The 23,511-nt window shown below is 43.9% G+C and overlaps 1 protein-coding gene across 2 annotated transcripts in view; it reads right to left on the reverse strand.

The window, feature by feature from the left end:
- Positions 1-19,260, reverse strand: part of LOC131400684 (arylsulfatase D-like) — a 31,069-nt gene extending 11,809 nt beyond the window's left edge. The window contains exons 1-6 of one of the 2 annotated variants that reach the window (XM_058535369.1): positions 19,185-19,260; positions 12,715-12,802; positions 9,403-9,543; positions 8,319-8,440; positions 5,609-5,731; positions 1,364-1,784 (exon numbers count right to left, since the gene is read on the reverse strand). In XM_058535369.1, coding sequence (XP_058391352.1) covers positions 1,364-1,784; positions 5,609-5,731; positions 8,319-8,440; positions 9,403-9,543; positions 12,715-12,802; positions 19,185-19,260 — 971 coding nt within the window. Of the gene's footprint in view, positions 1-1,363; positions 1,785-5,608; positions 5,732-8,318; positions 8,441-9,044; positions 9,050-9,402; positions 9,544-11,835; positions 11,854-12,714; positions 12,803-19,184 lie in introns of those variants that run through there. The other variant, XM_058535370.1, reaches the window with a different exon arrangement.
- Positions 19,261-23,511: the final 4,251 nt, after the last annotated feature.

Below are 23,511 nucleotides of genomic sequence, written 5' to 3' on the forward strand. Positions count from 1 at the left end.
TAGATAGATAGATATAGATAGATGATAGATATAGATAGATAATAGATATTGATAGATAAAAAGATTATCTCCTAATTGAAGATATATAAATAGATATTTTATAGATCTATCATACAATATGATCTACTTAAAAAATATGACAATAAAAATATAGATTGATATTCAGATAGACATTTTATAGATCTATCATATGACAGGATCTATTTAAAAATGTGACCTATTATAATCTATCTACATTTTTTTAATAGGTCACTCATTTTGTGGAGGATTCACAGGATCCGATGATAGCAGGTCAAATCTAACTGCGGACCCAATGTTGGGTTACTTGTACCCGCAAGGACAAAGCATTTGGGAGACAACTGACCAAGTTTAATACATGGAAGAAAGCATTTTAAAAGAGAGACATAAATGTGTATGTTCTCCAAGTAGATACTTAAATAGTTCAGCCCTCTAAAAACCGATTTCTTGAGCTCTCTCTTCATGCTTGCCGACAGCTTCTTGGTTGGAGTTATAAGCAACTTCTGGGATTTGACATCCACAGAGCCAGCAGAACTCAACAGAAATAGTGAGAACTGAGAGTTCCTTTCCATTACCACACGAGGACAACAGGTGATATGAAACTGTGGAAGTCCAGCAGTGTGGGAAAAATGGCACCATGTGAGAGGGAACTCATTGTACTGAATCCCACCCTAGCTTTTTCTCATGCTATCTAAGCACAAGGTGAGTGATCCTTTAAAAAAAACAAGTGAAGTGTATGTAGATTATTTCTACAATGAAAGTTACAACAGCTTAAATGAGTTTTCTTGAACTTCAAATTCAAGATAGATGTCAACCCAATTCAGTGGCAAACTTTCCAGGCAAATTGCGAGCAGAAACAATATAGATTTAGCAAGCAAAGTGAAGCAGCCAACAAATACGTCAACACTTCACAAAGAACGGTGCAGGTGAGAGAGAATGTTTATGTATACTTGGGTAATAATGCATAAAATATCCCTTGAGGCATTTATACAAAACTCATCAATGTTTTGCCTCCGGGGAGAGGAAGGTGTAGCTAGCGGCTGGGTGAGGAGGGCGCTATTTCACTGCACCTGCTTTTGAAAACACCGAAATATATTACTTCATCAAGAAATGAAGAATTTTCCAAAAGAAAAAACTAATTTAGAAACCATATACACAGCATCTTCCTGGAAGACTCAACACGTGTCATTTAAAAATGAAATTATCTACCTACGGCCACTCCTGGCGGTATATGTACTTGAACAGAACATTATTTTTAACCATTAACATTTTGCAATTTAGGAAAAAAATATTCCCTGGCATGTCTTCTCCTCATTCGCATAGAATAGACGGAACTGGTCACTACCTTTCGATAAAGGAAGTCGCCTCCCGCAGGAGGAGAGAAGGTGCTCTTTCCAGCACCATCGACTGCTCGCGCACGGCGTGGTTCCTCATGAGGATGCAGTCCCAGTGCCTGGTGAAGCCGTAACTGGAGTACCAGGAGACGAAGAAGAGGAGCACACAGACGCCGAAGCAGCCCACCATCTTCCAGGAGATGGGGAGGCAGCCCGTAAGCTTGCCCAGGGCCAAGAAGAGCAGCATGTAGGCCAGCGTCCACGTGCAGAACCAGTAGCTGGCCCTCAGGGCTTGGCCCTTCTGGTTGTGTTTATTTCCGCAGTCCAGCATCAGCGTCAAGGGCATGCCGTAAAAATAGCGGAATCCGTGGTTGAGGGGGTGATGGCAGTGGTCATTTCGAGAGTCACAGCTCACTCCCAGGTGCCACTTCCCTGGTCCAGGAAGGAACCGTTTGGGGAGACAAAACATAGAATTGGGTGGTATTCATCAGAAGGTAGAGCCGAGCAGAGGCTTTGCTAAATCAGAAACCACCTTTGGTCCTTGTAGAAGGCACATGTCCCGTGTGGTTCTCTTGTTCTGCTAAATGGCTTGTGCATCCTAGCCATGGTGGTCCATGGGTAGTTATCTGCTCCCTGAGCAGGAAGATGTGCACGCTGGATTGTTAGGGGGGAAAGCTTTTCTGTAGGGTTCTTTTAAAAAATTCCACTGCTGGTGGGAATGCAAAGTGGTACAGCCTCTACGGAAAACAGTATGGAGATTCCTCAAGAAATTAAAAACAGAAATACCTTATGATCCAGCTATCCCACTACTGGGTATCTACCCAAAGAACCTGAAATCAACAATCCAAAGAGGCTTATGCAGCCCTATGTTCATCACAGCATTATTCACTATAGCCAAGACGTGGAAACAACCCAAGTGTCCCTCCACTAATGAATGGATAGAGAAGACATGGTATATATATACCATGGACTACTACTCAGCCATAAAAAAAGACAAAATCGTCCCATTTGCAACAACATGGATGGACCTGGAGGGTATTATGTTAAGTGAAATAAGCCAGAAAGAGAAAGACAAACAGTGCATGATTTCACTCATATGTGGAAGATAAACCAACACACGGACGGATAGAACTGTTTGGTGGTTACCAGGGGCTGGGGGCTGGGGGGTGGGCACAAGGGGTGGAGGGATGCACTTATATGGCGACTGATAAACAATAATGTACAACAAAGATTTCACAATAAAAAAAAAAAAGATTAAATAAATAAATAAATAAAAAATTCCAAGCAAGAATGGTGGGTGCCAGGGGCTGGGGGAGAAGGGAAGGGGAGTTAGTGTTTAATGGGAACAGTTTCAATTTTGCAATATGGGAACAGTTCTGGAGATAGGTGGTGAGGATGGTTGCACAACAATGTGAAAGTGCTTAATGTCACTGAACTGTGCACTTAAAAATAGTTAAGATGGTAAATTTTGTGTTATGTGTATTTTACGACAATAAAATTTTTTTAAAAACCACATAAATATCGGTTTAACCCTAGGGTGGGTTTCTGAAGAGCAAAGCTTGTCTTTTTTTTAAACAAACATGAAACCAAATATCATTTTATTAAATGATTTTGTTGTCCAGGCATGAGTCATATTTTTAAAAGAGAAAATGCAATCAAAGTAATGGTTATTAACGTGAAACATCACACAAATCTATCCTTGATCTAGATATTGACCCAAACCTTTTTAATTTTCAAAAATCACATTTGTGGTCCGTAGATCTCACATGAAACTATTTCCCAGTTTGTTTTCTTGCAGTCTGTATTTTTGTGATGTTCTCTTCCTCTACGTAAAAAGATATGTTTGATAGTAAAATGTTGAATGAGCTGTGCTATTAAATACTATACATCTACCAAAAATAAACCAAGGAAAAACCAAAAAGCATCTCATTCTGCTCACACAACTATGTGAAATACATCATTTTGGCCAATGGGTTGAACATTGATCCTCAGTCTGTAAAAGTGCAACTCATTCAGTGTCTGATATGCGTTATAAGGACATTGCGGACCTACTTAGAGTACTGGTCACCCTTCCAATAGGTGTAGCTTTTTATCATTTTTTGTAAGCGATTTCACATGCATTTCTGCACTTTTTAACACCTCTCTGAGATGGGCAATGACTGTCGCCTGTCTTTTGGAGGAGATCCCTGAGAATCTCAAAGACCACCAGCTCAGAACTGGAAGATCCATTCCCTGGTTTTCTGATGTCGTATCAGGCTTTGCATAGGATTAAAATCCTGGCTTTTTCTTCTTCCTTAAGGCTCTAACTGGTTTCCCAGCTCTAGCAGAACCCATTCAAAACTTCCCAACTATTGTTCCTACTCATGGCGTCATCCTGCTGTTTGAAATATTCCTCTTCCTCCCTCTTACATAAGCACACGTTAAACCCTCTGGTCTCCTCACAAGCTCTGTTAGATTTTAACTTGGTTAAGAAAAATATTCAATGCTCAGGAAAGAGGTGAAAGAATGACTGTGTGTCCACGGGATCAATGTGTAACAGGTCCTTCCAAGGATCAATGATTCTTAAGGGCAACGGTCCTCCAACTCAGAATCCCCTGGAAGGCTGGTAAAAATAGACTCCAGGGCTTCACTTTGGAGTTTCAGACTCAGCAGGTCTGGAACAGTCCTGAGGATCTGCCTTTCTAACCAGTTCCCAGGTGGTGTCATGGCTGCTGGTCCATGGACCACACTTTGAGAACTACTGCTTTTAAGTGATGTATTATGTGACTTAATATTATGGTTAATTCACATCCAGGAGTTAGATGTTAGCTTGTAAAAGACTGACAAACTACAGAACTCTTTATGTCTGGTAGCAATGTTAACCACAGGAACGCAGTTGATTACCCGGAGGACATTAATGAGTGCTGTAGAAAACTTGGCCATCTCATGTGGAAATTTTTTCCTTTCATTGTTCGTATACAGTTGACTTGTTACCAAATAGCTTTTTTCTGTTATGCAATTGTATCCTCTTTGAGCCTCCTTTTTGTCAGCCTTACCATCCTGTTGGTTCCCTCATTGATAAGGGACTGGTGATTAATTTATATGTAAACAACAGCCATGCTTTTGACTTTGAAGTTCAGGCATTGATGTCTTTCTCTTTCCAAAGCTACAGCCTCAGACCACTTACTCATTACTTCTATATGTCTACAAGCTCTCACTGTATCTCACAGGAGCCACAAGTTGCCTGGGAAGCTTCACGCCAAGCCTCCTTCCATTGTCCTCTTCTACCACTCAGCTGCTCAGAAGGATGCAGTGACTTCCCAATTTAAATCAGAACTCCACGTCTTAGAAGCCAAAATTCTTAACTACCGCCCCTTCTCCTTCCAACCTCATGTTTGCTAGTCCCAGAAAAATCCACTTTGCCCAACTCTGGTGGATCTTGACAGTTTGTCATCTGCTCATGCTGTTTGTCCAACTGTGAGGGCATGTCACTTCATCTATTTCAATCCCTTGCCAATTAATCCTTTATGACCTTAGACACAACCTCCCCCCTACCAAGAAAGCTTCCTTGCTGCCCCAAGTTCTGCAGCCTTTTAAGGTGCAATATCACAACTCTGGGAATTTCACACACCGGCGTCATTTCCTTTCAACCTGGAGCTTGTTAAGGTCGGGGCTATTGAGTCTACTTTTTGTTATTGGTTATAATTCCAATGTAGTCCAGGAAACCCACTGGGTGACCTGGTGATACTAAATAAATAGTCAGAAGTTGTAACTCCAAAGTTAGATCAGTATATTTTCATCAGAGTTATAAGTATCATCTTAACATATTTTCTTGATTACACATTAACCTTCTTAGATGTTTGTATTCAAATTCTGTTTTTCACTGAGTTTTACATTATTTATATTTGGCCAATCTCACTTCAAATGCTTCAGGCTGATTAGTGACAATGAAATATTAATACAGATCTAAAATCATTTCTCCCATGGATTTGTAGTCAAGGTTTAATGAAGCTGTCATAACAGTGGGTGTCAATATGCAAATATACAATCTCGTGATTCAGGGAGAATCATAGACTGGACAGAATTGGGATTCATTTCTCTTTCTTGAGAATGCATATGATAGCTCTTTATAGCATTTCCAGAAGTTTCTAAATGGTCTTATCTCCCTGATATTATTTGTCTTCACCATAGGCAATTTGGCGATAACTCCTTTGCTAGGATATATTTGGAAGGCAATGGAAAGCAACCACGACACACTCCCTGGGTGGAGTACCTACCCACCAGCCCTGTGGCGTAGCCTTCCTGCTGCAGGATCTTGGCAAAGGTGGTCTCATTAGGAGGGAGGCCCCCCGATGCAGCCGCCCAGCGTAGAATTCGAGTTTCGGTCTCTGAAGCCATCCCTGGATTTGGGGACCAAGGGAAACAAACTTGAATGCAGGAAGCTAAGCTGTGGTTCATCTCCCTTTAAGGCTGCATCCTCTGGCACAAGGGTAGATAATTCTACACGCCACGCCTCATGATTGGAGGACCTTGTTCAACACTTCCCATGAGCCTGTGCATTTTTGTTCTCATCGAAGGGCTTTAAGGACAAAAGACCCCAGTGCAAAATTGAGGGGCATCTATCGTCTCTGCCTGCCCTGTGGGCTTTCTCCCTTCCTTTGTCAACAGTACCTGCTGTCTTTGGAACTCCGTGGTCCCCATGTGGGTTGGGTGGAATGGACTTGAGGCCCTGAGATGGGCTCAGGGGAGGACATACAATCCAGGTTTATCTCAAAAGACTCTGTTCTGGGACTTTGAGGGAAAATATTGGAGTGAGTAAGCTTTCCTTTTCCCAGTGGCCTTGAAGTAGGCAAATGAATAACTGTATATTGGCTGGGGGCCATCTGGTCACCACGAGGAAGGGTATGCCAACCCAGAGATGGAGAAAGGCAAGTTGAGGGACATCCTTGAATCCAGAATAGCCAGCCATGCCTGACACTAGGTCACCCCTTAACTGCTATATTTACATAAATTAATGGGCAGGTGTTCCAATCTCCCCTCTCATTTCATTTGCTTAAAACACTGTGGTAGATAGAATAGAGGGCCCTAAAGATGTCTACATCCTAATCCCCACATAGTAGTCAGAATAATTTTCCCAAAGATGTTCAGGTCCTAATCCCCGTGTGGTAGACAGAATAATGTCCCCAATGATGTCCACGTCCTGATCCCCATGTGGTAGACAGAATAATGTCCCAAAAGATGTGCACATCCTAATCCCCATGTGGTAGACAGAATAATGTCCCCAAAGATGTGCACGTCCTAATCCCCATGTGGTAGACAGAATAATGTCCCCAAAGATGTCCACATCCTAATCCCCGTGTGGTAGAATAATGTCCCCAAAAATGTCCACATCCTAATCCCCATGAGGTGGACAGAATAATGGCCCCCATAATGTTCACATCCTAAACCCTGGAAGCTGAGAATGTTACCTTATATGGCAAAGGGACTTTGCAGATATGATTAAGGATCTTGAGATGGGGGATGATCTTGGACTACATTGGTGGGCTCAATGTCATCACCAGGGCCCTTATAAGAGGGAGACAGAGAGATTCGAAGACAGAATAAGAGTGTCAGAGTGATGCAGCATCAGAAAAACTCAACCAGGCATTGCTGGCTTAACAATGGAGGAAGGGGCCGTCAGCCAAGGAATGTGGGCAGCCTCTGGAAGCTGGAAGAGGCAAGGAAATGGCTTCTCCCCTAGAGGGTCCAGAGGGAACCAGCCTTGATGATGTCTTGATTTGAGCCCCGTGAGACCTATTTTTGTCTTTGGACCTCCAGAGCTGGAAGATGATATATTTGTGTTGCTTAAAGCCACTGAGTCTGTGGCCATTTCTATGGCAGCCATAGGATGTTGATACACTTTGCCCAAATGTCCAGTTGCTTACAACTAGAAGAACTCTAAGAGAGGAGCAAATGGGAAGTGAGGAACAGGACAACCTTCACCCCATAGTAAGCTGTCATCAGGAGGTGAAGGAGCATGTTCACAGGTGGTCAGCACGTAGCCCTCCTATAGACAGGTGGAAGAACATTCTAGGAGACTGGAGAGCACAGTTATAACCCCAATGCTGGTAGGAGTTGCATAACCTCGAGCAGGACACAAGACATGCCCAGCCCTCTGTGGTAAAGAGGAATGAGTGATACTTGCTTGAAAACAGTTTGTGTCTGACTCAATTGCGGGACTCCTTGAACTCTGAATCCTCTTGCCCACCATGTTTTGTGTATGAGTCTCCTGTGGCTGCAATAACAAATGGCCACACACTGGGGGGCTTAAACCATAGAAATTCATCCTCTCCCCATCCTGGAGATAAGAAGTTTGAGATGAAGGAGTCGCAGGGCCGTGCTCCCTCCAGAGGCTCCAGTGAAAGGTCCTTCCCACCTCTTCCAGCTTCTGGGGCTCCAGGCGTCCCTGGGCTGGTGGCCACCTCCCTCCCATCTCTGCTTCCATCTCCATGTGGCTTCTCCTCTGTGTCTGTGTCTCCTCTTCTGTCTCTGATGAGTACACTGTCATTGGATTTAGGGCCACCCTCATCCAGGATGACCTCATCTCCACCCTTCACTTAATCCCATTTGCAAAGACCGTTTTCCCAAATAAGGTCCCAATTGCAGGTTCCAGGACTTAAAACTTCTATATATGTTTTGGGGGACACAATTTAACCCATAATATCTTGCTCTCTTCCTTCTTCCATCGTCCAGAATCTCACCATCCATCACCACTACTTCTGGTGTGAGTTCCAAATACCTGCTCAGAGAAAACCCACTCTGCTGGCTGATGTGACCCCTACTCACAGGAACACACCACGCGAGGATCCATGCACTGTCTGGACTTGCTTCTTCTGAACTTACTTGTGCTGATAGTAAAGAAGCATAAACAGCCACACCTACTAGTAAGGGATGTGGAGAGTGTGTTTGATTACGGTGCTGTGATGTAAATATCAGGTATTTACGCACCTGATCGAATGGGGTATCGTCCAGTCAAGAAGGCTGCCCTACTGGGAGTGCACATCGAAGCTGCAGCGATGTGCTGGGTCAGACGGACGCCTTCCCTCGCAAGCTGGTCAATATTGGGGGTCCTAAGATAAAGAGGCCATAAAGAAGAGGAAATACAGTCAGAACTGGACCTGGAGATGACTCCCATGGCCAAGGAGAGGGGTGTCAGGAGAATAGATCTTGTTGGCAATCCTACTCTGATCATCTACAGCCCTGGGCATGAGATCAACGAGGGAAGCAAACGGCATCTTTACACAACAAGTATCGATTGTAGGTCACCGTTCTGATTGACGTCACTGAGACAGGACACTTTGTACCTTCAATGACCACATCCAATGCCCTCCTTTATTGCAATCAGCAACCGTTAGGTGCTAAAACCCATAGATAAGCTAGGAGTTTGCAACCCCCTCCCCAGCCTTGTCTCTGCACCAGAATTCTAAATTATGAAGCACCAACACGCAGCTCAAAGGCATTAATGAAAAGGCCACCAGTTGTCAGAAAGGCTCCCAAGTTCAAAATACCCTAGAGGTAGTCTAGCCTTTTCCATTAGCAAAATGAATGTTCTTCATCTAACTGAAAAGGTTCAGAATAGTCCGGAATAAATTGTTATCTGGATACATTTCATTTAAAGAAACTCGTTCTGAAGACTTTAGATGGTCTCTCATTTGTCTACTTGGTCCTTGGAACCATGACTTTGAAAAAGCCTGCCAAGACATTGCAAAATATAGGCTCCTACGGGGTAACTATTCAGTGGGTTATATTTTTGTCAATATAGATTGGATTGTTTCAGTGGCAAGGATCTCTCTTGACTCTGTGATATTCACCATTTTAGAGGATGAGAAAAGGCAAATGCAGCTGAATTTCTTTTGTGGTTTATGGTCTTCCCTATAAAGATCTGAGCTTATTGGAATTAAAGATAAAATAAAACTTTGAATGATGTCTGGATTCTATATTCTTGTTCTTGTATCTTTTTTTTGGAAAATTTGGGAGCCAGGCCTACTATTTTAGGAAACCTAACATTTAAGTTTACATAATAGTCCCTTACCTTATCGTATGGTTTCCATAGCAGCCGAGATCTCCTATTCCTAGGTCATCCGCCATTATCAGAACGATGTTTGGTTTAGCGGGGATTGGAGAGCTTGTTGGAATACACAGGCACAACACCAGCACGAGAAGCCAATAGTTCCTGAAAAGAAAGACACAACATAAAACCAATCTTAGTATTTGACAGGGGAATTCATTTAAAATGTCGAGTTGTCTAAAGATGTTTCTGGATGTCTGTATTAAAATATTTCATTTCTAGTCATTCTTCATGCATTCACTAATTAATAACTGCTCTTCATTGAAGGACGAAGATAGCTTCCCTTTCAAGTGTTAGGTACAAGCTTGTTGTTTTGCTCTTCGTGGAGTTCTTTGGATGTAATTATGTGAGGTAGCCAGCCTCCAAGATGGTGCCCAATAATTCCAGCCTGGTGTTCACACCTGCATGTAGACACTTCCCACCACGAACAGGCTGACATGTGTGACCATAAGATACTGCAGAAATGACAGATTGTGACTTCCAAGGCTAGAACTAGAAAAAATTGTGGCTTCTGTCTGTGTGTCTCTCAGAAAATTTGCTCTGGGGCAAGTGGCAGCCATGTTGTAAGGACACTCAAGCAGCCTTGTGGAGAAGTAAATGTGGAGAAGAGCTGAAGCTTCCTTCCAACACCCAGCACTAGCTTGTCAGGCATGAGAGTCACTAATCTTGGAAGCAAGTCCTCCATCCCCAGTCAAGCCTTCACAGCCCTGCACCCTTGGTTGACATCTTAATGGCAACCTGATGGGATACACTGAGCCAGAACTACCACCTGGCTGAGCCACTTCCAAATTCCTGACCCCCGGACACTGTATGAGTTCATAAATGTTTCTTTTTAAATCCCTAAGTCTTAGAATAATTTGTTACACAGCAACAGACAATTAATATATCTTGCATGTACATTTATATGCATATATGGCCCCTGCTTGCACTGATATTTATTGAGCATAAATTATGTGTAAGAAATTGTTCTACCAATAGAGTACACTGATTCACTATTTTTGAGGGTCTTGAAATAACTCTCTTAAGCAGGACACCATGTTCAAGGTACTATACAGAGAACTGTTACTAGAATGATCTATGGCAAAGGTTGGCAAACTGTGTAAAGGGCCAGAGAGTAAATATTTTCAGCATTGCGGGCCACATGGTCTCTGATGCAACTGCTTTACTCTGTGGCTGTAGCTTAAAAGCAGCCAAAGGTGATGTGTGAATGAATGTGCGTGGCTGTGTTCCAATAAAACTTTATTTACAAAAGCAAGTGGCGGGCCAAATGGCCATTGTTTGTTGACTCCTAGTCTATGAAGGGGAGAAGGTTGTTGGGAGGAGAGGCAAAAGATACCCCAGGGAAAGGAAAAGACTGAGGAGGGGGCGAGTTTTGAGCATGAGAGTGTAGAAGGCGTGCAGTGCGTGGTTTCATAATTGCCATGGCTGCCTGTGGGAAGGATCACAGGGAAGTGTCCTGCCTCTCTGTGGGAACAGAAGAGGGAATAAACGCTGTCACTAGCCCTGGACTGCTGTGTCTTGTGATGCCCCAGATTAAAATGAAAATCTCCTCTTGCTCTAGGTAAAGTTCTGATTTTTTTTTAAAGTTTATTAAGATAAAACAAAAAGAGGTACCATAGTCTGATATTTGTCCAAAAGTCACCAAGGGGTGTGTGGTTAAAACCAAATCTATCTATTCCCCTCCTGGAAGGCAACCAGTTCACTACTTAACCAGATTCTCAGTGAACCTTCGGCGCTATCCTATACACACCTGAGCTCATCCTTCAATGTGTTGGGGTTTTTATATATAAGCATGGATGTAGCATGCTCCCCACACACATGTGCAAGTTTCTCTTTCTCACGATAAGTCTTGGAGCCCTGCACCCTATCAGTACTTGTAGAGGGTGGAATGGTGGCCACCAAAATGATAGGCCCAAGATCTAAATTTATGAATGGGACCTTATTTGGAAATAGGGTCTTTGCAGAGGTAGTTAAGGATGGAGATGAGGTCATCCTGGATGAGGGTGGCCCTAAATCCAATGACACCATCTTTATAAGAGACAGAAGAGGAGAAGCCACATGACGATGAAGGCAGAGATGGGAGGGAGGCAGCCACTAGCCCAGGGACGTCTGGAGCCCCAGAAGCTGGAAGAGGCAGGAAGGACCCTCCCCTGGAGCCTCTGGAGGGAGCTTGGCCCTGCAACCCCTTCATCTCAGACTCCTGGTCTCCTTAACTGTAAGGGAATCAACTCTTGTCGTTTTAAGCTCCCAGTTTGTGGTAATTTGTAATGGCAGCCCCAGGAATGCCATACAGTACTCTAAATGGCTTCACCTGGTGTTTGCAACACAGCCCCATCAATGCACATCTAGGATTCGTCTGGTTGTTGGCTAATCCCAACAAGACTGCAACTCAAAGACGTTATGTACATGCATCATGGGATAGGCAACTCGTGAGATTGCTCTCAATGATGCCCCTTTCTGGTATTCATATCCTTATGTCATCCTCACCTCTTGAGTGTGGACCAGACCATGTGACCACTTCTAATGAACAGAGTATGGCAAAAGTGTGGGGATGTCACTTCTGTGATTGGGTCATAAGAGGCTGACTTTCATCTTGTTTGATGGCATTCTCTCTCTTTCTCTCTCTCTCACTCTCTCCTTGTATGCCAGCCCTGATAGTGAGGCCAACCTGGCACGGAAGTGATGGAAGCTTCTGAACAAACATCAGCAAGGATCTGAGGCCCTCAAGCCAACAGCCTGTGGGGGACTGAACCATCACTGAGTGAGGTAGGAAATAGATCTTGCTCTAGTTGAACCTTGAGATGATCACAGCCCCACCAACACCTTGACTGAATCATGTGAGAGACCCTGATCCCGAGGACCCAGCTGAGCCGAGACTGAATTCCTACCCACAGAAAGCATGAGACAATCAACATGTGTTGTTTTCAGAGGTTAAGTTTTGGGGTAATTTGTTACACAGCAATTGGTGGCTGATACATGTTCAAGTAGATCTGAAAGATCTAGTCCTAGGGGTGGGGCAGCTGGGTAGATGAAGGGGCATTTTTAATTTTGGTGGGTATTGGTGAACTGGGAGATACTGTATAAGCATGCTCTCCCACACACATGCCCTCCACAACACGACTCAATATCATATTGGATGCTGATTTTTACAACGATGCTCTCACAAATGAGCACTGAAGTCTAGAAAGTTAAAAGGGATTTCTCTTGCAGTTCTTTGCCAGAAATGTCTGTTTTATTGAAAAGGAGAAATAATGGCAGTGAATTGGCTTCTCTTACCTGAGATTCTTCAAGTTGTTCATGTTGTCTTGACTTTTTCCTGATGGACCTGGGCCAGAAAAATCCTGTAACACAGAACAATACTGTCCTAAGTCTCGGTATTATGTCATGTCAATGATGATAGTTACTATGCACCACTATCTTCCTCACATCTCTTTGCCCATCAATGGATGAATGGACAAAGACGTTCAGGTGTATATTTATATAATAGAATATTACTAAGCCATCAAAAAGAAGGAAATTCTGCCATTTGCAACAACATGGATGGACCTTGATGGCATTATGCTACGTGAAATAAGTCAGACAGAGAAAGACAAATACTATATGATCTCATGTGGAATCTAAAAAAAATAAACTCATAGGAAAAGAGATCAGATTTTTGGTTACCAGATCAGATTTTTTGGAGGAATGTGGTCAAATGTACAAACTTCCAGTTACAAGGTAAATAAGTCTTGGGACTGTAACGTACAACATGATGACTATAGTTAACATGGCTGTATGATATGTTTGCAAGTTGTTAAGAAAGTAGATCCTAAGAGTTCTCATCACAAGGAAAAAAAAACATTTTTCTCTCTTTTTTGTATCTATATAAGATGATAGAAGTTAACTAAACTTACTGTGGTAATCATTTTGCAATATATGTGAGTCATTATGCTATACACCTTAAACTTATACAGTGATGTAAGTCAATTGTATCTCAATAAAACCAGGGAAAAAATATAAAGAAATTTATTGTGATTATTTAGGTCGGCATTGGCTCTTGGCTTCATTTTCAGTACTCTGTTGCTTGACTTTATTATATGGAATCCTGATGATTTTCCTCAAAACTTCAAGTGTCTTCATAATCTTGTTACTACCAGGATTCTCTAGTGGCCAGACTGAATGGTGGAAAGGCCATATTCCTACTCGGGGATTCAAAGAAAAGAATACATTTAAAGTTTTAGCACTGCACCCCACACAGGGCGAGTAATCAGCAAATATTTATAGCAATTACAAATAAAGCTTACATTAGGCTTTTTGATGTACACTCAGGAAAGAACCTCCCTTTCTGAAAGCAAGAAGGGTCCCTTTTTCCAAAACGTGTCCTGGGGAAGGGACAGGGTGGTGAGATCGGGGAGAAAGAAGCCGGTTTGTGACCATAAATAGATGCAAGATCTTAGGTTCTCTGAGGATCCACCTCAATTCTTGTGCATTGAATCTCAGTTAATTCCCCAGTTCTTGCTTTGGGAAGTGCGTTTATATAAATCATGTTCCGTGACCTCAGGCATGAGGATTCCTAAAGACGCTATAGACAGGCAAGTTTCTGCAGCTTGATTTCCCCATCGACAAAATCATTTGTGTGCACCATTATCATCACTGTGTTTATTATTAAAGGACTCTTCGTGGGCTTCAGAACTAACAATAGAGCAGAGAGAGTTTGGGGGGCATTCTTCTGTGGTCTTGCTTCCCCTCATTTCCATGAACTCCTCCTAGAACACAAGGTAATTCTTCCTTTCCAGAAGGGGAAGGGCTCCAAGCTCTGAATCTTCTGTTACTCAGGTGTAGACTCCTCCAGTTCGGGCATGGGTTTTCACTCTTCATCTTCGCGTCTTGGATTCTGGTCCACCTTACAAGAACTTTGCAGCATCCGCACGTCATTCTAAGAACAGGGCAGTTGGAACTGTGTTTGTGGGGTCTGATTGGCAGAATCGCAGCATCTTTATTCCACCATGATTGCTCACGAAGATCCCACGTGTAATTACGTGTGTTCCTGGACAGGCTGAATCGGTCCAATGGTGTAATATTTATTCATATCATTTTCAATCATCATGAACTCAGAGACGAAGTGGGCCATGGCAGTGGTTCTCAACTAGGGGAAGATTCTGTCCCCAGGGGGCATTTGGCAACAGTTGGAGATATTTTTGATTGTCGGGGCTGCAGGTGGGTGCTACTGGCATCGAGAAGGTAGAATCCAGGATGGATGCTGCTAAAGATCCTATGATGCACAGGAGGGACAGGCCCTACAGCAAAGAATTATCCAGACCTAGATGTCGATTGTGCTGAGATTGAGGAATCCGGGTGTGCTATGTGTGTGCTAACCACTTTGTGAAGTATTATTTAGCTATATGTGAAACATTGCATCTCAAATTAAACGTATTTTAAAATTATTATTATTGTTTTAGTGTGGATCTGCCAGCTGGACTGGTCAACAATGGCACAACTCACTGAGGACACTCTTGGCAAGTCTGAGCTGCTTTTGGCTCCCACAGCATGACTGCTTTATGCATAGCACAGAGACCGAGGAGAGTGAGGTTACCATCTGCTCCCTGGAGTCTGCACACAGGATTTCACCTGTGGGATTTCCTTCCCAGCGTTGAACAGCATGGACCACCTCATGGGCACTCCATGCTTTTGTATCAAAGAATGAGCAATAAAAGAATTGATACAAGAAATTTAAAATTTTTTCTTGTATTTGACTTTCAGTGTCTATGCAGCTGGTAGACATCTGGGGAATTACACAAAGGAGAAAGAAGGTTAGACTTTGTATTCCAGTGAAGAGATCTGTATTGTGCACACAGATTGCGACCCCAAGGGGTAACTTCCATGATTCATTTCTCAGACAGAGTGGAAAGCCCTTCCTTCTCTATTAAGCCATCTGTTTAAATTGTCTCCTGTTTTCTACGTTGGTGAAGGAAAGAGTCCTACCCTAGGATTATGGGAATGGCTGAATACACAATACCTGACACTGGACAGATGCGATAGATGCGATAGAATACACAATACCTGACACTGGACATGTGACTCATAACAGTTTATGAGTCACATGTGCTCATAGTGTGGTGAAGGAGCACACTGCATACCACGTAGGGCCACACGGAGGTTGCACTTGGGAACAGAGAGAACAAGAATGGGAGGTGGGAGGCAGGCTTTGCAGCCGCAGAGGATGGGGTGATCCCTGGTTCCCTCTAGAGGATGTGATTGGCTTGTTTGAGTAATTCCACAGGTTGGCATGGACCTGAAGCTTGTTACTCAGGGATTAGGAGGAACTGTGCCTGGTCCTGGGATAAGAAGGTTGTTTCACTACGGAGCCCTATCCACGGGAGCAGAGTGGGGAGAGGAACTTACATTTAGGCCATTTAGCATTCTTGATTCTACCAGGTGTAGTATGGAGCCTTAATTTTAGGCTTTATCTCACACCATCCTCACCCACCACTGTCTCTTTCCTATATGGTACGTTCCATGATTTCGGTTTTTAGAGGTGTATGAAAAGTTATCTAGTCAACCTTTCCAGAGCTTGTTGTTCGAAAGAAGAAATGTTAGCATCAGAAGCTTGGGAAAATAAAGCCAAGATTGCTAGATTGGGACTCCTCCTGGGAAGGGGACTTTCATGGAACAAGCCAAGCAACAAGCAAGTTCAGCTGATGGTGACGTCCTCAGGAGCCAGGAGGACCCAAGAGTCTTTCCTGAGCTGGTGTTTCCCACTCTGGTGGATCTGAGTGGGTCTCACGCCACACAGCTCTGCACTGTTCCTGCAGGGTGCAGGTTGAGCTAGAGAACCTCAGACCCGAGATCTGAGACCTGTCACCTACAGCAGCAGATCATTTCACCTCTTTGAATCCTCTTGAGGTCGTATGAGGTCTCAGGACTCAACAACATCAGGAGCAATGGGCGTGCAACATTCCTTAAATTGTTCTTAGATGAAGTCGGAGCTTTTTCAAAATAAAGCCTTGAATCGAGGGGGATTTGTTAGAAGAGACAAATTTCGTTTCCTGGAAAAAACTCCCAGAAGACAAACTTATCATTTTACTGGAGGACGCATGAATTTCTTGGCTAAACCCCGTAAAATGCAAGGCTCGTTAGTCAGGGTAATAATGGGTCCATGCCTTCATTCATCACTTTGAGATCTTGTTTCAGACATATTGGGTCAACTCTGGTCCTGCCTTATATTTTGGTGAAGAAGGATGGCTTTTAAAATTCATTTTTGTATTATTACCAGGTGGAACTGAATTCTCTCCATTTGCACGGAGATTAAGGGGAAAAGATGTGTTGCCCTATGCTCCTCTGTCCAAAGTTCACGGGAGCTTTGCTAAAGAGTGACACTCTGCCAGGGGTGATGACTTGCTCAACATCTGCAGATTATTAGAGCTTGATCAAGCATGTCTGTGTGAGTCTCTGTGGTTAGTCGTTTTAATGATTATCCACAAAACTTCATTGGAGCCCCCACCTGAGCCACACAGTGTGATTGAAATGTCCTATTATGGATGGAACGTTTGTGTCCCCCCAAACTCTTATGTTGAAGCCCTAACTCCCAATGGGATGGTGTTAGGAGGTAGGGCACTGGGGAGGTAATTAGATCATGAGGGCGGAGCCCCCATGAATGGAATTAGTGTCCTTATAAAAGAGACCCCAGAGAGTTCCCTCGCCCTGTCCACCATGTGAGGACACAGCAAGAAGATGGCGTCTATGAACCAGGAAGAGCTCTCACCAGACACAGAATCTGCTGGTGTCTCGCTCTTGGACTTCCAGCCTCCAGAACTGGGAGGAATAACTGTCTATTGTTTAAGCCCCCCAGTCCACGGCATTCTGTTACAGACAGACTAAGATATGCTTATTCAGCCTTTCAACCTCAAAGGTACATGTTACTATTACACCCAACGTAGGTCGAGTTGAACCACCTGAATCTGCCACTCTTTGATTATTCCCAACCCATAAAAAAGGCAATTGCCTCTCGAAATGACAAAATTAGAAAGACGGAGAACAGACCAGAGGTTGCCAGGGGTTGGCAGGGAACGGGGAAGATTGCTGTGGCTATAAAAGTTTGGCCTGGGACCCTTGTGGTATAACTCTTCTATATCTTCATTTTGGTGGTTTCACATGAATTGACACAGGCAAAAAAAAAATTGCACAGAACTAAATACGCACACACACACAAGAACAAGCTACACTGGGGAAATCTGAATAAGATAACAGATTGCATCGATGCCAATATCCTGGTTGCAATGTTATATTGCAACTGGTACTGCATCTGGTTGTATACAGCTTTGCAAGATGGACCACTGGGGGAAACAGGTAAAGGCTATGTGGGGTCTCTCCATATTATTTCTTACAGCTGCAGGTGAATCTCCAATTATCTCACCATAAAAAAGTTTTTTAAAAAAGAAAATAAAGGGGCCGGCCCGGTGGCACAAGCGATTAAGTGCACGCGCTCCACTGAGGCCGCCCGGGGTTCGCCCATTCGGATCCTGGGTGCGCACTGATACACCGCTTGTCAAGCCATGCTGTGGTGGCGTCCCATATAAAGTGGAGGAAGATGGGCATGGATGTTAGCCCAGGGCCAGTCTTCCTCAGCAAAAAGAGGAGGATTGGCAGATGTTAGCTCAGGGCCAATATTCCTCAAAATAAATAAATAAACAAACAAATAAATAAACAAATAAGTAAATAAAAAATAATTAAAAAAAAGAGAGAATAAATCAGGAGTTGCTTTTGTCTCATACTATAGTTGCAGCCACTGAAGTTGAGTTTAAGTAATTTGTCGAAAGACATAATGACTAAGAAATGGAGGTAGGAATTTGTACCCAAGGTTGCCAGCTTCCAAACCCCTATTTTTTTTTTTTTTGTGAGGAAGATCAGCTCTAAGCTAACATCCGTGCTAATCCTCCTCTTTTTGCTGAGGAAGACCAGCTCTGAGCTAACATCTATTGCCAATCCTCGTCCTTTTCTTTTCCCCCAAAGCGCCAGTAGATAGTTGTATGTCATAGCTGCACATCCTTCTAGTTGCTGTATGTGGGATGCAGCCTCAGCATGGCCGGAGAAGTGGTGCCTCGGTGCGCACCTGGGATCCGAACCCAGGCCACCAGTAGCGGAGCGCACACACTTAACCGCTAAGCCACGGGGCCAGCCCCCAAATCCCTATTTTTAACCACCGTAGACAACTCTGCGATGTTTCATGGACAAGTGTGGAAATGCAAAGCCAACTCTCACCACCACGTGTTGCAAGCTTGATCTCTGAGTGTAGACTTCCCTTCCTTGGGGGCTGGGAGCTGGAGAGTGTGGGAGGTGAGGGTAAGCTCCAAGGATGATGTAGTTAGAGTAATTCTTAGTCTTGCTTCTGGCAGCCGTGGGAGGAAGGCAGAGGTCAAGGGAACCAGGTGGGAGAGGAGCCCGGGGACCTCTGCTCTCATCTTATCTCCATTGTGGGGCAGGCACACGTGTCAAGGGGTCATGAGTCCATGGGGGTCACCTGTGAGGAACCAACCTCGATACCCCCAACAACACCTCTATTGTGTGATTACAAATTAAGCCAACGGGCACATGGGTGAACATTTATGCCTGTGGCACAAAGGAAGGCATCTACCCATAGTTATGACAAGATTTACAATAGAAATTTAAGGCTGAGACAAGGAATTTGATTGCACCCGGATGTTTATCCTAGACTCAAAAAGCATCCCAATGGAAGACAACGGAGACCAACCTACCTTGGTTTAGGAGACTTTTCCGTGGCTGTTGAGTCACAAAGCTAAAAGGCAGATATTTCCTTTGGCGCCTTTTAATGTGTAACTGAGTCATGGTACCGTCTAACCAGGGGAAGGCAGCTGAGTGCCTAGAGGTCTGGTGCATTCCAGGCCCTTTAAGGAAGATTTTTTTCTTCTGTTATGTTAATGAGACTTTGGATATGAAGCTCTGTTCTTTGAGGCATCAAAAGGCAGACTACCTTTTTTTGTCTTATACGTAACTGGTTACAGGTTGAAGTTTACCCATTGGCCTGGTTTTCCTTAAGCACATTTAGGACAAACCTAAGAATGTGTCTTCTAGAAAAGCTCAAAAAAGCAAGTTGGTAAATTCAACATCAACCTTTGACCAGTTAAGAGCCTAGAGAAAGAAAGAAAAAAGTCAATTGGATTTTTAAAAACAATTTTATTTATTTTTTGTGTCATTTATATGTTTAAAGTATACAATTCAATGATTTTTAGTCAATTTACAAATGGTGCAACCATCATCATATTCCAGTTTAGAACATTTCCATCACTGCAATAGAATCTCTCATGTCCGTTTGTAGCTAATTCCCCATCCCTGCCCCAGACAACCACTACTCTATTTTCTGTCTCTATAAATTTAACTTTTTTGGACATTTCATATAAACTGGATCATTTGTGGGCTCTTATATCTGTCCTGTTTCATTTAGCATGATTTTTTTCTCTTTTTTTGGTTCATCCACGTGGTAGTATGTATCAGAGCTGCATTCCTTCTTATGGCTGAAGAATATTCCATTGTATGGTAGACCACATTGTGTAGATCCATTCATCCGTTGATGGACGTTTGGATTATTTCTACACGTTGGCTGCTGTGAATAACGCTGCTGTGAACATTATGTTTGCAAGTGTTTGTGTGGACATATGTTTTCGTCTCTCTTGGTTGTGTACCCGGGAGTGGAATCATATGGTGACTTCATGTTTAAACATTTTGAGTAACCGCTAAACCATTTTCCAGAGTAGCTGCATCCTCTTTTTTCTCCATCATGGATGTAGGAGGGTTCTGATTTTTCCCCATTCTCACCAACACTTGTCAGTGTCTTTTTGATTCTAACCATCCTGGTGTGGTAGGGTGTGAACTGGCACCTCACTGTGGTTTTGATTTGCATCTCCCTAATGACTAATGATGTTGAACATCGTTTCATGTGCTTATTAGTCATTCATACCTTCTTTCACAAAAAGTCTATTCATCTCTTTTGCCCATTTATTAAGTGAATTGATTGCCTTCTTATTATTGAGTTGTATTCATTGGCAAATATTTCCTCCCCGTCTGTGGCTTGTCTTACCTTTTCATTTTTTTTTTCATGGTACTTTGATGTACCAAAGCTTTGAAATTTCATAAACTCTCATTTATCAAATTTTTTTGGTAAGAGATCAGGCTTTTGGTAGCTTATCTAAAAACTCTCTTCCTAAGCCAAGATGACCAACACGTTCTCCTAAGTTTTCTCTTGAAAAGTCTGTAGATTTCTCTCTGATGTTTAGGTCTCCTGTGGATTTTGAGTTCACGTTTGTGCACGCTGTGAGATAAGGGTCTGAATTCGTCTTTTTGCCTGTAACCATCCAATTGTGCCAACACCATAGGTCGAACACTCCACTGGATGTTTAATAGGCTGACATATGGGGCCAGCCCAAGCTGAGTCCATTCTGCAAAATTTCCCTAGTTTGGATATCTGAGTGGATTCTCCAGACCCCACAGAGATTTCATAAAGCTGTAGGATCTACTTTGTCTGTGGACTGAGCATCAACACCCAGCAGACACTGGAGGGGAGGGGGCGGTCATGCCTCTGTGGTCACTTAGTTATGCCAGCCTGTGTAACTGGTTGGGTCAGTTGCAAACTATAAACAAAGAAACAGACACTGGGGTCACTAGGGGAATTGCAGACTTCAACCCTTAAATCCCCCTGCCCTGATCTTGAGAGTCAAAGACCAGATCTGCAGGCACCTCTGAGATTGACAAAGATCCAACTGTAAATTGACTCTGTCCCCCAGCGCCTGGCTGGTCCCTTGCTTAGCACAGTCCTGGGGCTCCACGCTCTTTCCTTCCACTTTGGGTCTGTGGACAGTGCCCTTCTCCGGGGTTTTTCCTCATTTCCCCTCCACTCACCCAGTTGCTGCACGTCCACTTTTCTCAGAGTCCATTTTGCAATACCTTACTAGGAAAATGCATAAAATAAAATCGTGCAGGAGTTAAATACTGACAGTGTTCCATCAGAAGAAAGCGGTTTGACTCAGAGTGAACTGAACTCACAAGGAGAACACAGGAAAGGTTTAAAGGATGCAAAAAAGAAAAGCCCAAAGGGGGTTTTCCACAGAGATTCCGGATGTTGATAAGCCAGCTGGGACTTCTAAATTTGAAGCATACCGTTTGGGTCGTGGGTTCTGCAGGTGTGGTTAAAGTCGGGGTTTTTAAACAAAGAAACAGAGAGAAGATGAGCCTGAAAGTCTGCTTATCTCTTCTGTATTGGTTTTTGCTTTGTGCACGTTCTCTGGGTGGGGAATGTGAGGCTTTCTGAAAACAAAAAGGAATATAGTTCATCCCTGTCCACTGTTGCTCACAATGACTAGGGAAGCATGTATTTTAAAAACGAGAGCAAGGAAGTGGTATTTCTTGTCATAGGAGGGTGACATGCTATCGGGCCTCAGGACAGGGGTGAGGAATTCCGGCCGGAGGCGAACTTGAACCTCCGAGACTATCACTTATCTGATGGGCTTCCCTCCACCCTGAACTGGGCAGTGGGCAGACGCCTGCCTCTAGGGGGTGTGTTAGCTTCCTACGGCTGACGTAACAAACCATCTCAGACTTAACGGCTTACAACAGCAAAGACTGGTTATCTTACAGTTCTAGATATCAGAAGTCTGACATGGGTTTCCCTGGGCTAATGTCAAGGTGTGGGCAGGGCTGGTTCCTTGTAGAGGCTCCAGAGGAGAATCCACTTCCTAGCCTTTTGCAGCTTCTAGGAGCCACCTGCGTATTTTGTCGGACGGCCCCTCCTTCGGCCTGCAAAGGCCATCACTCCATCTCTGGAGTGGATGAAGCCCTGCAAAGGGCTCCCATCGTCTCATCATCTCCTTCTCTGACCCTGACCCTCCCGCCTCCCTCTTATAGGCACCCTTGTGAGGACACTGGGCTCAGCTGGATCATCCAGGATCATCTCCCCATCTCAAGACTCAAGATTTTTATCCTCTCATACTCAGTCTATGCCACCCTGTGAGCACTTGTGTTTGTGACTCTGATTGAGGTTTTCCAAAAGGCAGGACTGTGGGTTGTGTGGTCTTCTCTGCAGGAGCCATGGGGTTATGAAGAATGTAGCCCACCTGGGTCCTGGAAAGGTACGGGGTGGAGGCGAGAGGAGAAGGCTTGTGGATGGAGAACACACGCACAAATGAACCTCGCAGGGGAAATCTATGCTTTATGCAGTCTTTCTGCTCCGCTGTTAGCTCAGGAAGGCGGTGGTTTTCATGAAATTCGACCGCAGAAGCCTGTTTGTGGAGCAGTGTGTGGACCAGGCTGGGTGCCCGTGGATGACTTAATTATGTTAATTCGCACAGGGAGTGGCTCACGTATACGTTGGTTTACATGCCTTTATGGTCCCTCCTAAGATTAATAACGGGCAAGAAAAACCCTCAACAGCTCGGGCAAAGCACGCCGAGACCTTCAGTGCCAGTGGTAAGGGGCTGAATAATATATACAGTTGTGCACTGGAACGCGTCACGTTTCGGTCAATGACGGACCGCATATCCCACGGTGGTCCCATAAGGTTAGTACCATATAGCCCAGGTGTGTAGTAGGCTGTACCATCCAGGTTTGCGTAAGTCACTCTATGATGCTCACACAATGACAAAATCATCTAACAATGCATTACTCAGAACTGGTCCCCGTCGTTAAGCGATGCACGGCTGTACCTGAGTCCCGCTCATAATGGAGCTTTCAGAAATCAAGGTCTACACAGGTTTTCGTTGAATGTCAGGACATTCTTAGATCATGATCAGTTTGAACGATTCAAGTGGAAGGTTTACTGGTGTCATGAATGAACGTTTGTGTCCCCCTATCCTGAAACTCCTATGATGAAGTCCTAAACCCCAGGACCTCAGGATGGGGCTGTATTTGGAGATGGGTCTTTAAAGAGGTGATGGAGGTAAAATGAGGTCATGAGGGTGGGTCCTGATCCAATAGGTCTGGTGTCCTTATGAGAAGAGGAGATGAGGACACAGACACGCACAGAGGGACGACCATGTGAGGACACGGGGAGAAGACAGCGTCTACACGCCAAGGAGAGAGGTCTCAGGG

Source organism: Diceros bicornis, chromosome X (assembly GCF_020826845.1).
Source record: "Diceros bicornis minor isolate mBicDic1 chromosome X, mDicBic1.mat.cur, whole genome shotgun sequence".
NCBI lineage: Eukaryota > Metazoa > Chordata > Mammalia > Perissodactyla > Rhinocerotidae > Diceros > Diceros bicornis.